The 14,055-nt window shown below is 35.9% G+C and overlaps 1 protein-coding gene across 2 annotated transcripts; it reads right to left on the reverse strand.

The window, feature by feature from the left end:
• Positions 1-871: 871 nt before the first annotated feature.
• LOC140147645 (uncharacterized) lies at positions 872-11,019 on the reverse strand. Of its 2 annotated transcripts, none has more exons than XM_072169414.1 (5): positions 10,936-11,019; positions 10,331-10,545; positions 6,895-7,059; positions 4,992-5,142; positions 872-1,534 (listed from the first exon to the last, which is right to left on the reverse strand). In XM_072169414.1, exons 2-5 carry the CDS (start codon positions 10,530-10,532, stop codon positions 1,471-1,473), a joined length of 582 nt encoding a protein of 193 aa, XP_072025515.1. In that variant the 5' UTR covers positions 10,533-10,545; positions 10,936-11,019; the 3' UTR covers positions 872-1,470. The 2 variants fall into 2 exon arrangements, with proteins under 2 accessions (XP_072025515.1, XP_072025516.1); XM_072169415.1 differs by lacking the exon at positions 872-1,534 and adding an exon at positions 1,797-2,032.
• Positions 11,020-14,055: the final 3,036 nt, after the last annotated feature.

A 14,055-nucleotide genomic window follows, 5' to 3' on the forward strand; every position in this document is an offset into this window, starting at 1 on the left:
CTGCCGTCCACGGAAATATCCGTGAAGAAATAACTTGCACAGGAACCAGTAAATGCATGATAATCAAACGGCTCTTTTCAGAGCCACTTTAAACTTTTAAAGGACCAAGATTTGACAGAGAGTAGCAACGTTATACAACAGAGTTGCAATATATCGTAATCCCAAACACTAATGGTCAGTCTATACAAGTCAAATATCCCATAATTAAAGTAAATAATTAACAAATGTCTTGAAAGTGGCTCTTTTAAACCTCAATCTCTGAGAAACGTCTCAAAATAAAGAATATCCAATGTGTAATTTCGAAAAGGTCCATCTAACTCATCATGACGGATTGGTAGATCCGCAGAAAGCCATTGGCTATTAAATATAATGCTGAAAACAAGTAACTACCCTATAGTTTATTTTAACATATTATTTTCACAAGAAAACTTGAGAATAAAAGATATCAAAAGAACTCGGGGAGTACTTGTGTGAATTTTATATGCTTTTAATATAATTTATCCCTGATACAGTTAAACTGTGCGGCTGATGATCCTGGCTTTATCGCGCAGGCGAAAACCGGTTCCCGTTGAAGGTAACCTTATCTTCTCATTTATCCTGTGTCTTTTAAAGCATAAAATAAGAATTAAAACTTAATTGATAATGTCATTTGAATGCATTCCTATGCTGGAATAAAACCATCTACGATTATCCATTTCAGTCGCCTTGTAGTCAGCTCCCGTTCACCCCCCCCCCCCACCCCCTTTTTTATACTTCATCTACCGGCGGATTGTTACATTGGAGAGGCCCTAAATTAATCAATGTGTTTCTGTTGGTACGACTTTTCTGGATGAGACAGAGTTTTAAAAAGGGTGAAAGGCCACACAGGAAAGACTTTTTAAATTTTACTACATTGTGGCATTTATAGCAAGGTGATAGACATCTTCCTCTCACTTTTACTGTTTTAACCGCGATTTATACCTTATACTCGTATGTATGAGCAACATGTTCATATCTTTAAATTGGTAAGGGTTTTAAGACGACACAATCTGATTGTTTTAAAAAAAATATGTTGCTAAAATGAACAAAAGTTAACAAAATCTGCACAGAAATATAGATACCAAAAATCGCAATAATAATATTTCAAAACGGTCTCTTATCCGTCACCCTCCGGACAAAATTCGCAAGTCACTGTCGCACCAAGATCGTTAGAATTTCGTAACTTGCCACATTGTGTCGTCAGGGTTCGAGAAATTGTCGAGTGCAGTATTACAATGAAAGCTGACGACAATTGAACACAAATAACCATTACGTCATTGCACTTAGACAATTTCGGCGCGGAAATTTTGAATATCGCGTGTTGAGAGCCGACTGTTTTTATTCGTTTTTATGGTCAACATGAGTTTGTTTTAAATAGAACCATGTGATTCGTGCTTGATAATTATTTTTCTAAAATATAAGACATAATGTTATGATTGCCGGAGACTCCCTTTAATAAATAATGCCGACGAAAATGAGCAGTTTTCCATTGACGCGTTTGTAAACATACATATACCTGCAAAAAGACAAAACACAATGTTCTCATGAATCAAGGTTAGACACTTTTTTAAACTGTTGCGATTTGGTAGTTCACAGCATCTTGCGAATGGTAGTGAGTTTTGTCAAATATTGTATTGTTCATTTCATAGCGAGTGTGTAGAACTCATTAACAACCATAAATCAAGCAAGTTTTCAAAGTATATGATTTTTACATAGAATGAACTTTTACAAAACATCAAAATGTTATTTTTCAATAAAATATTGATTTAGATAATGAAAATCGGTGTTCTTTTTTGGCTGCTTCGACTAACAATACCTAGTCTACCCTTAAGGAGGGTGACACCTCCCGTCCCTTTGGGGTTTGCCATGTTTTTATTTACACGGAATAGCAACCAAAGGACTACTTGTTTTAACATTAGTCTTAACTAAGATTATGACAGTTGTCTTTTCTTAATAAATAATGTCGACGAAAATGAGCAGAGTTCTATGGACGCGTTTGTAAACCTTCATATACCTACAAAAAAGACAACTCACAATGTTTTCATGAATTAGTACACAGCGCTATGGGGTGATTTTTGAGTTAGCATCTAGTTTTCCTACATTAGTGGAACCAATGTTTTTGGCATCCTTACACCTCAAAAGGATAAAACTAGAAATGGTTCCATTTTTTCTGTTGCCCCCTATACTTACCACGAGGGGCCGAAGGTCATAATGGGGCAAAGTTAATATCTGTTCTATCATACCTCAAATTGTATCTCTCATTGCTAGGAATAAAAAAGTAAATTGTCATATTGCACTAGGGTGCTTAGTTCAGGAGTTACAGAGTGAATAAGGTCAAATGTCAAATATCTCATGCACAGATCGGGCCAAATTTTTAAAATGCACCGATTCAATCGAAATTTGTCTTAAATTATTCCTGTCGGCAAACCAAATAGGAAAATAATTTATTTTAGAAATGTATAAACTCAGAATCGGATGAAATCATGGGTCAAAAGTTATGCTTGTACATATTTCTATAATTTGAACTTTGGCTGCATGAACTCTAAAGGGGGACACGACAAAATACTCAAAATATTCAAATACAAAAATGCATTTAAATTGTGAATTAAGTATATATGTTTGAGATTTTTTATGTTAAGGGGAGTAATTTTAGACCAGTTTCGATGAAATCGGACCATTTTTTTAAAATTTTGACCTCTGTGTATGAATTTTTTGACATTTGACATATTCGACCTTATAACTCCTGAACTAAACACCGTATGACAATTGACTTTTTTATTCCGTGTGATAAGAGGAACAATTTGAGATACATTCCAACATGTGACTATTTTTAAGTTTTCCCCCACTGTGATTTCGATCCCTCGTAGGAACCACGTGGGACATAAAAAAAGAATGGAACCAATCAACTTCTTTTTCAATTTTTTTACTGAATAGCAAGACATACAAAGAAATACCTCATTTTGGCGCTCTCGCCAGTCGTTGTGTATGTTGTTACAAGGAATTCAAAGTAATTTTATCATCAAGAGACCTGCGTAGAGGAATAAGACATCTATCGTAGGCCAATCTGCATTCTGTTGCCTGCAAAAGCCGACGATCAGACAGAAAATCTAAAAGGAGCATGACCAGATATCCGCCTTAAATTCATGATAAGCTTAAAACGCATTGAAAACGCCAAATTGCAGTCACAAAATATATAATATTAGTAAATCTCCAAACCGAATGTTAACAAAGTATGTGCCCAAAGATTTGTCTTTGGCATGTCGCTTTTATGACTTATCACCAAAAATATCACATTTTGGAAAATCGTCCCCAAATTTAAAGCAAACACGAACCTTCCAAAATAATTACATCTTCGCACTCGGTGGCCCAGTCACTACCTGCCGCTGTGATTTGGGGTAACTCGTCGCTTCCCCTCTCCAGATACCTGTAAGCTCCTGTAATTCAAGTTCACCCATACCCCAGCCCTTAAGGATGCCAAAAAACATTGGTTCCACTAATGTATTAATATAAAATCCCAAACCCATAGCGCCCTGTACTTATTTTTTTAAAGGCACTATTTATTTCATTTTTCATTTCATTTTATTAGAAAAAGCATCGTGGCCCTAAGGCCAAATTGAGCAATTTTTACAAAATTTAAAGACATCAAAATATTACTAAATTACAAATACAAAATATATAAACAACAAGTTTAAATTCAAATAATGCAAGATAAAAGATGAAAAATATTGCACATATAAAGCAAAAATGGATATTGCCACATATTAAAACATCAGCATGCAGGTGTGAGTCGGCTCCGGGAGTCGGTGTGGGTGGAAAAGGGGTACACAGGTGAAGGGTGCATGAGCGCACGCACCCCGATGCACACACAACGGCATGCCAGCACACATGGTCCCTTCATCTCTGAACCCATACAACACCCAACCACCACAGAAAAAGCCACTCACACCTGCACACAATATATACTCACACACACACTCACATACCTAATTCACACCACACATATCACTGGGCTCAAACAAACTCCAAAAACACCTGGTACTCCCTCGTGCTCCCACTCACACATACAAATAAAGAGATCATAATAAATTATATAAATAATGACACCTGCATACATGTAATACATCAAAACTGTTTAAAAGCACTAAAAATGGCAAATGCAAAAGGATAACTACTGATTCAATAAATTAATAAAATATGGCACTGGACTATTAGCAAACCTGGATGTTCTGACAGGAATTTTTGATATTGCACTTGAATTGCGGAGATTTCTTCCATGGGCTTCAAATCTAGTGGGGGGAATGAGATGACTAGTACGAGCATTGGTTGATAGCCCTTCAGCAAATGAATGACAGAGTAATTATCTTCTGTTAGTTAAAAAATCAAGATTGCACGAAGTAATTGCATCATCATAAGATGTATAGTTCCAACCAAGTATTGTCCTACATGCCCGTTTTTGAATTCTTTCAATATCAGCAGATTGTTTTGATGTAATACTTGAGTGCCAAACCACAGCAGCATATTCGAGAACTGGTCTAAGGTAACTTTTAAGAACAATGGTGAGCTCATCTTGAGAGAAGCCAAATTTTTTTAAAGTGCGAAGCATAAAGGCTGACATCTCCATCCCCTTTGGGTTTTGTCATGTTTTTATTTATATAATAGGAACCAAAGGACTACTTGTTAAGTTGTTGACAACAATCTCGTTAAAATGGTTTAAAAGAGGTTGATCCGATCGACAACTTCATCCACAATGTTTTTCCATCAAAATGGAAATTTTGGTTTCAGTGTATTAAACCCAGTTATTTTACTTAGTGACCCTGTGAAATGTTAGAGCTGAAAGATGTTTTTCGGATTTAGTAAGCCTAAATGTGTGAAAAGTGGAGTAAACCATTTATTATTCATACATTCTTATATGGGGTTTCAAATGCAACCATTCAACACATGGTGCAATCAGACCATCCTTCTTTAAAGCTTACCGAACTGAAGCAACAAAGACATCGTCCTTGTAGGCATTTACTATACCATCATCCCAAACATATCCTTTACTCTCTCCAAATGCAGTAGACGTGTATAATGGCCGATTTATACCATTGCTTGTCAACCAATTGAACCAAACTTGCGCCATTTCTGCACAAAAATATACGATGCCATAAGCATGGAGAAAGTTAGAATACAGACAGCAAAAAAATTACGTTACCAATTATATTTACTCCAGTATGATATCCTATTCAAAGACAGATATATCATAATATACTGCGCCAATCAAGTATCCTTACACTTGGAAAAATAATCATAATTTCAAAACTGAACAATATTTGGGTAAATTTGTTTTTTTAATAGATGCACTATCTAATCCTGCACATCATGACACCACATTGAATCCAATGTGACCTCAAGAAGTAAAGTTACGAGCAATTGAATAGACATCGGAACAGTTTTAAAAGTGACAAACTGGCCTATACAAGGCGCAAAAAGATTCCAACAAGCGAAACAAAGAGACAACACAGCTTCTTCAATGAAGCGTTATTTAAAGCAGTTTTTATTTCAGTTTTTGCTTCTTTGTACTTTTCATAACTTTCATTTTATTTGTCAGTTCTTTTGTTTCAGTTTTCTTTTGTTCCTTTTGCCAAACGCATAAATTAGCCATTCACCACTCTCAAACCAGATGTCTAGTCTGTGGAGTTCTGAATAGGCCAGTTTGTCACTTTTAAAACTGGACCTTCGTCTAATCAAATGCTTGTAACTTTGCTTCTTGAAGTCACATTGGATTCAATGTGGTGTCATAATGTGCAGGATTTATTAGATAGGGCATCTATTAAAAAACAAATTTACTCCAATATTGTGTTCAGTTTGGAAGTTGTGATTATTTTTCCAAGTGTAAGGATACTTTATTGGCGCAGTATATTAGAACAAGCAGCCAATACCTGCAGTTTTTAGTTCGGATTTAAGACCTCGTTCGTTAAAATCGGTCAAAAATAAAGATTAATAAAAATAATGATTTAACAACCGAAAGAAGATGCAAATTTTAAAAGTTGCGGTTGTGCTCCATTCCATGCCCTATTGATTTATACACAAATCGTTCTCGAACAAGAGAATTAGCGCCGTGCTTCCATTGATTAGCACATAAGAACTAGCGCCGTGCTTTCCATTGATTAGAGGATGAAAGTGCAACTTTTGATTTCGTTACTTCCTTGGGTTTGTTTGTTTAATTCTTAACCAATTTCAACAACTAATGTCTTAGAGCTAAAGGGTACAGGGTGCTTGTTTAAATTTTTGATATTTTTATATTTGTTTAGGATATAACTGGTAGCTTAATTCTTTTGCGTACTGTATAATCCCTGAAAATGTGTTCGGACACCTACTCTAATGCCCATGTTCTTCTTAGTATAGTGCGCACGCTTTATGAGTCACTGGAAATTAAGAATTATAATAGTGTTGTTATGTATGAACTATCGTCGTAAAAGCCTATCCCACAATTTGTTGTCTTAATGTTCATCTTACGCATACCCCCTCTCTTTCCCCACCAAACAATGTTGGGAGAACACATGGTGAAGGTGAGTATATTGGGCATTCCAACATTGTATGGGGCGGGGTAGCATTTGGCCGAGAAACTTAATTATTTAGGAGTAGCTCGTAATTTTGCTTATATCAACGCCGAATTCGATCGGTTGCAGTGCCTGGTTTGAGAATTCGACCCCTATCAACCTCAAACCAACTAACACCTCACCAGTCCTGAACAATACGCCTATTTTCTGTCTGTTTCTCACCCTTTATCTAATACTACATTTACCGTCATATAGAAGTAGCATTTATTCGGGCATTTATTAGTATTACAGTCTGGATTGCTTGTTGTAAGTGTCAAATAGTTCAAATATTTACCTTCTTTACCAATAAAGGGGGCTTGTCCATTAGCCACTCCGAAACAATCGTTAGTGTATACCTCTTCAACCATGGCAGAATATTCCCCGTTTTTAACCAATTCTGATATTCTCGCATGCAATTCATTAATCTCGACCTCAAGGGATGGATTACCTTTGTTTGGTGCTGAAAAGAAGGTATCGGTTCATTCAAATCAATCGAGATGTTGTATAAAGATCCGCGACGATTAAATAATCATATGTAACGGAATGTCACTATCAGGGTAAAAGTATGTTGCAATGGTTAAAAGTGAATGTTCAATAATAGAGTTCTTAAATTCGCCCAATATCCTTTACAGTATATCTCTGATGACTTTTTATAATTTCATAGATCTGATCATTTTATTATTACGAACATGACAAATTGTGTTTGGTTTCTCCACATACTGTATACAATCAAGGATATGGCGTGTGACTATTATCGTATTGTATAACCATGGAGGTATAAATTTTATTTATATACCTCCATGGTATAACATTAAAGGGCAGGTCTATTGCAAAACAAGTTTATCTCCATTCGAAGAGAATAATTATTACATTACAAGTTGACACTCATTTCTCCTAAAAAAAGAGAAATTGTGTGGGTAAAGTTCGGGCACGTACGTGTTCTTCCCCCGTTTGAAGCGAAATTAATTTTAAAGGCAGCGGGCTGATGACGTAAGTAAATGAAGCGGACACTAAATAATGCTCTCATTTACTTGCGTGATACAATCACAATCACTTTGACAAGTTTGACATTAGCAACAATGAGTTGTACTATTATTTACAATAACAATGCTGCATAACAATATGCAGACTATTGTTCTCATTTGGGAAACAAAGCATCACACAGTATTGTTACTATGCTTTTGCTTTTATTTCATCCAATTGAACTATAATACCTATAGCATTGTAATATGCACAGGAAAATCAGATACGTGAGTTTGTGGACTTAACATGGTTTATATGCTAGGCTCAGATAGATCACACTGAAATTCTAAGCTCAAATTATTCTTTTATTTTTTAGTCCAAATATTTCTCATGATATTGATATACATATGAATTGTAATATCACAATTTACTAATATATAAAAAAAGAAGCGGCTGATTTTATCCATATGTTTAAAAACCATTAAATTTGTAATACTTAATTATTTTTTCTGTGAACAACAACAGTATACGTTCTGTGCATTGATAATGTTTATAGTCCCTTCTCGCAAAGCAGGCACATCTCATTTCATGACGTCAACTTTTTTCTAGGTCAAATCTGTCTCGCTCGAGGGAACTCATCAATTTTACACGTCTTGTTTTCTCAAAAAAAAGAGTCATTTTCATTGTCCTCATAATATTAGCTTGCCAATGATATGATGTTGTCCGAGCAATATATGTGACCTTTAAAGAGAACCACACCATGGATAGAAACTGTAGGGGATACGGACAAGACACCCATCAAACTTGCGTGCCCATTATTCACAAAATGCACCAAGACTAGGCTATACTTTTGAGCTGAATGTGCATTGTGCAATGAGCAAAGGTGTTCCACTAAATTTAAATGAATCTAAATTCATATTTCCTGATTTATAAGCATCCTTTTATATTTTACATTTCCTGATTAGTTTTTGGTTCCATGTTATTTATTTAATTATGTTCCTATTATTTTAGCTTAATGTTTTTTCCTGATTAGTTTCATTCTCTTCTTCATTATTTTGTTCCCGTTTTCATATGTTACTGTATTCCATAACCCGTACCCGTACCCATTACGAGTGGGTTTTGGAAAGAACCTTCTGTTAACGCGGCTGTGTACTATAGACATTGTTTCTTTCGCGAAATTGAGTTTTTTTGATATGTTTGTACTTTGTTATGTTTTTTATAAATACAAGGAATGAAAATCCAGATTTGTAAACTCCAACTGCAATATTTTAAGGAGTTTATTTCACTATTCCACTCGTGTTTGAAATTGAAAAGGAAAGAAAATCTTTGTTGTACCAGCAGGGTACACGCGCGCAACAATGCATCGCGTTGCGTATCGCGCAATTTGTTAACGCACAAATACGCTACGCATACGCGACGCTTATCTGCATGCGCGGCGCATCTTATGGAAAAGCACTGATTTCACAAAAACCTAGTGGTCAAATGGCTCCGTTTTAGCTGATAAAATGTGTGTTTTTTCAAGTTCTTTCCCCCGATTTAAATATCAAGTTATGAATGGATTTCGCTCAAACTTCTCAAGGGGCCGTGTATTTACCCGATGTTCATGTAATGTAAGGTAGAAAAACGATAAATGCCGCATTCTCCTGTGAGCTCCGATCCAAGTGCAAAATGTGACCACTTTAAACTTCAACGGCCATTATTTCAATGTTCATTTTCTCGGTAAAATGACGATTTAGGTACACGATAACTCAATAAATACAGCATCTATAGGTAAGCAATTATGATCATCGTAAAAAGCATGATCAACTCAAGAAACGGTTTTCTCATTTTTTTATATTTTGGTCTATTTCCGATTTTAGGCATCACTTAAGCGTTTGTGAATTTTAAAAAGTTCAATTTGATGCCTTGTATGGTCAATATCTCAAAAAATAAGGCCAATATCAAAAAAATAAAAAAACCGTTTTTGGAATGGAGCCTCAAGATTGAGCTAAAAACAAAATAAAATATTTTGGACAGAGTGTTTTTTTGTTATGATGTACCTAACAAATATTGCCAAAAACTCACTTTTTTGTGATTTTCTTCAGAATTGTCGTTTTTACCCCAAATCTGTATTTATATTAAGATTTATTGATGTCTTGCCTTCATAAAAATGTATACTTTTATATGTCTTGCGCGAATAATTACAAAGTTATTGCACTTTTGCTACATGCATGTCTGAGAGTACACAGCCACCTTAAATCATGCCTATTCATCTAACTACTCAATTACAAATCCCTTTCTTCTTGTCTATTGATATTTTGAATAGTGTTTATCTTTCCCTAATAGATTATGATACAAACATGCATTCAACATTTCCCGAATTATAGTAAGATTGTCCAGTGGTGTAACTACAGGGGGGACAGGGGGGCAACGTGCCCCGGGCGCCACCCTTATGGGGGCGCCACATTGACCAATTCAGCATCGATTCTGCGCCCATCTAAGCGATAAAAGTCAGAATTTTCAGCACAAAACCAACTGAAAGAACATTTTAAGACCAATATTCAAATTCTAGTTACCAAAATCAATTTGTGACAGGCCTTTATATTTGTCCAAAATTTCCCGCTCCGCGCGCCATTGTTTCAAAAATTACCCACGTCTAAGATATTCTCGGGGGGGAGGGTAGGGGCGCCAATTTTGTTTCTTGCCCCAGGCGCTACCAACCCTAGTTACGCCACTGAGATTCTCTGATATTGAAGAGTAAATCTAGAAGGTGTTACAAAACTACAAACCTGTTATTTTTGAACACGAAATGATGCCATCCTCGTTCTGCTTGAGTTTCTCGCAATGCTTAGTACATCTCATATGGGTTAATGTTTCTGAGACCTCAACGCATTCATTACAGAGAGCGATACAGTCTTTCGTCTCGGAACTCGCAGAGTTGAAAAACATGATGAAGATACTAACAACCACGACGACCAGGTTCACCATCATCTTTAGTAATTACCTGTATATGGTTTGATGAATGTGTAATTAGTGGATTTGTGCATACGTTTCAAACAACTCTTTTGCAAGTAATGTCCCTTGGTCTTTCAAATGCAAAAATAGAGAAACCAAATAGGCCTAGAGTTGAGATAGAGTATCCTCAGTTCAAAAGCGTTTTTAGCTTCTTGGTAGCTTAGGCTTACCCTAATCATCCCTTATGTGAGGCTATCAAGCAAAGTTAGTAGTTTGTCGAACGATATCCATTTGAAGGCACTAATATTCTGGAATTTCTAGTGTATGGAAATTCAATACAAATTATGGTTCACGACTATAATATAAACGTAATTTATCATTTTCTCTGTCTATATTATACTCAAGAATCATAGTCACTTTACACCCTTACCATGCTTACCTTGTCAGTCAGTCACTTTAGATACTTGAATTTGGCCGTACTTGGTTCTGTACTCCACAGCATTGATATAAACCAATTTGTCAAAAGTTTTATTTTAATAGTGATCGTGGATCAATCAGCCTGCATGTATGCGCATGAATAAAGTGCAAACAAATAAAACAGGATTTAAGAAAACATATACTGATAAAAATAAATTATTCAATCAACCAATACACCACTGAATTCAAATCAATCTATTTAATTCAGGGGAGAGGGGGTTAAGGTGGGCGTACACGAGGCAATTTCCATTGTAAGGCCCATTACTTAGTGGGTGAGATTATGTGCTCACTGACCATGAAGCTGTGCAATTGATCAAAATAGACGAAGCAATGTTCGGCCTTGCAATTCCTTGAGCGTGGCCATAGGTTTGGGATATACTCAAAACATAAGTAGTGGTTAATGATTTTCGTATTCAATATCAAAATGGCTCGTGTGTTGTCCTGAAAGCAAAAGATTGCCATCCTCTCCTGTATATCTATACAATTGTCCATAAATAAAAGGCTAAGGAAAACTAAGATCAAAAGGGCTAAACGCCACCACCAACAACAAAATAGGCCTGCAAGTGTATTATAATGTAGCATGTGCACACATTTATCATGTTGTGGATGGTGAATCAAGCTGGTCCCTACACATTCCCAAATGAATGCAGTTACCAGCCGGTGTTCACTCAGCTGATTGGCTGAAGGAGGTTAGATTGCATGCAACAACCTTGAAAGTAGAGCATGTCTCTACCTTTTTGCCTGTTGCTCGGGGGATTAATTTGCCTGATGCTTGGGTGATTAATTCCTTGCAAATCCAAAATACACGGAGCAATCATTTCCAAGGTCTGTGCAACAGGCAATTGCTTGGAAAATTGCCTCGTGTAGGTCGGCCTTTAGCGTAACAGTTCTGCCCTTGCTTTGTACTACTGATGTCACAAATGCCAGCCACGGTCGTTGACTTTCCAGTTTTTGGTTTGCAGTGCATACATGCTCTATCATGTTTTCTCCTGCATCTAAAGCTGCGATTTCTTCCCAGTGTATATTGATCTGCTTTGTCTGCCGTATTGAATATGATTAATAAAGGTACCGGGTATTAGAAATGACGCATTTATCGTCCGAGTAACCAATAAGCGCAAATAAGTGCAATAATTATTATTGTTCCTTAATTAATTGTAGTTCCTCTTTTTACAAACCAAACGCAATCCATCAATGGAACTCATTCCCATTTCTGCTGATTGTCGAGTTTCTATTATGTAAAGGGAACATTGTTCTTGTCGTTCAACCTGAAGTGGCCTCATTTAGACTTGCGCGCAATCTTAATTGTGGTTTTGTTCGCGGAGTGAACATTTCCCCCACTTGAACTCACATCTCATATACACAGTTTATTCCTTACATACACTGTGTCTTGAATAGCTATTGTAGCCCATCAACCCTGTGATTAAGAGGCTAGGAAATCATTCCTAATGTCTCATACCCAGGTTTGTATCCCTTTATCTAATCCTGCCCCACATGACAAGGACTTTTTAGCACATCTTATCTTGTATTGAGACAATGGCAGCCAGGACTAATTTTTTGCCTTTTTTCTAAGCATGTTTACTATTGGATAATTTGAGCCATCACATGATTATAATAGGCTTTACTGATTGGTAGGTAAGGTCAATGCTATTGTTTATTTTGTGATAAGGCTGTGTAATGCATGAAAAATACACTGCATATTTTGATACAGGCGATTTACTCAATTACTTCCAACTGACGAAATTACGTTCCTGTAATCTACCCAGTAATGTTTGCTTATCTTAATTGAAACCCTTATAATTATTGGGCCAAGGTTATTATCTGCATGGTGTAATTGAATTTCAATAGGCCTATGATAGTGTATTGATTTGAAAGTTTGTATTTCAATGAGTCGTTTCTTGCTGGAGAGTTATATAAGCCAGAGTCAGGATGTAGGTATCATTTATGCCTCAAATCACTAATTTATTGTAAGATCAGTGCAGAGTAGGTTTGATATGAAAATGGAAAGTTGGAACAAATTACTATACACCTGATCCGTGAACTGTGTCTTTTTGAAAGACTCTTCTTGTTATTGTTTTACTTTATTCTCTATGCACGTGATCCCTTTTTGTGTCAGTAATGTCTGATAAAACCACACTGCTTACATTCACTGGTATTTTAATCGTTGTGTTAAAACTAGGCATAAAATTGAGTCGTTTAGTTTAAGATTTTTAATTTTGACAGGCCTGCACTTAGCCCGCAAGAATTTTGTGTAGTATATGTTTAACTTTTCTAACTAATATAGTTTGCTAATGCCAACTGTTATAACTAAATATAGCTACATTAAAATATATAAACTTTGAAAGTACATATGTTGGTGGTTTTTGACCGCAGCTACAGCTCAATGAAAGTACAATGAAAATACCCACCTGGTTCAAGATAACGATATTATGTTTATTAAAAGTTAATCAGTAACGAAATTTAGAAGGGTATGTTTAAATTTAAAATGCAAATTGATTTTTCATTATTTTACTTAGCTATAGAGCATGCAGGGGTGTCTATTCTTCCGTTATTCGCCCCCAAAGGGGAGGGAATAATTTTACGCCTTTGGGGAAGAATTTTGTCTTTTGAAAAAGGAAAAAAGACAGAGGAAAAAGAAGAAAATCAGCAGGATTCAAGGAAGATTGAAATAAAATGAACTAATTTTGAGGAGAAAGTTTACAACTGATGAGGCATGTATTATTATATTTTATGGCTATTTTGGGGATGCAATAGGTAGGGGGATTTATCAAGTGCCATTTAGGGAAGAATTATAATGTGTACATAGCATGTACATGTAGCAGTCCCTTGGCTTTTACACATTCCCATCCTAAAAATTATAATTTTGTGGAAACAAGGTAATGCTTTACCATAAAACAGGGACGGGTTGGATCAGTAATTCGTCCGTGCCTGGGCAATAGTGACTAGTGAACATGCTCTAGGTAAAATATGCACACAATGAGATTAAGGAAGCTGGTTCCTGCTTTGTATATTTCATACAATTTTTTTTTTCAGTTTGGACACCTATCTATCTAGGGAAGCATTTGTGATTCTAAAGAAGACAGAG

Source organism: Amphiura filiformis, chromosome 3 (assembly GCF_039555335.1).
Source record: "Amphiura filiformis chromosome 3, Afil_fr2py, whole genome shotgun sequence".
NCBI lineage: Eukaryota > Metazoa > Echinodermata > Ophiuroidea > Amphilepidida > Amphiuridae > Amphiura > Amphiura filiformis.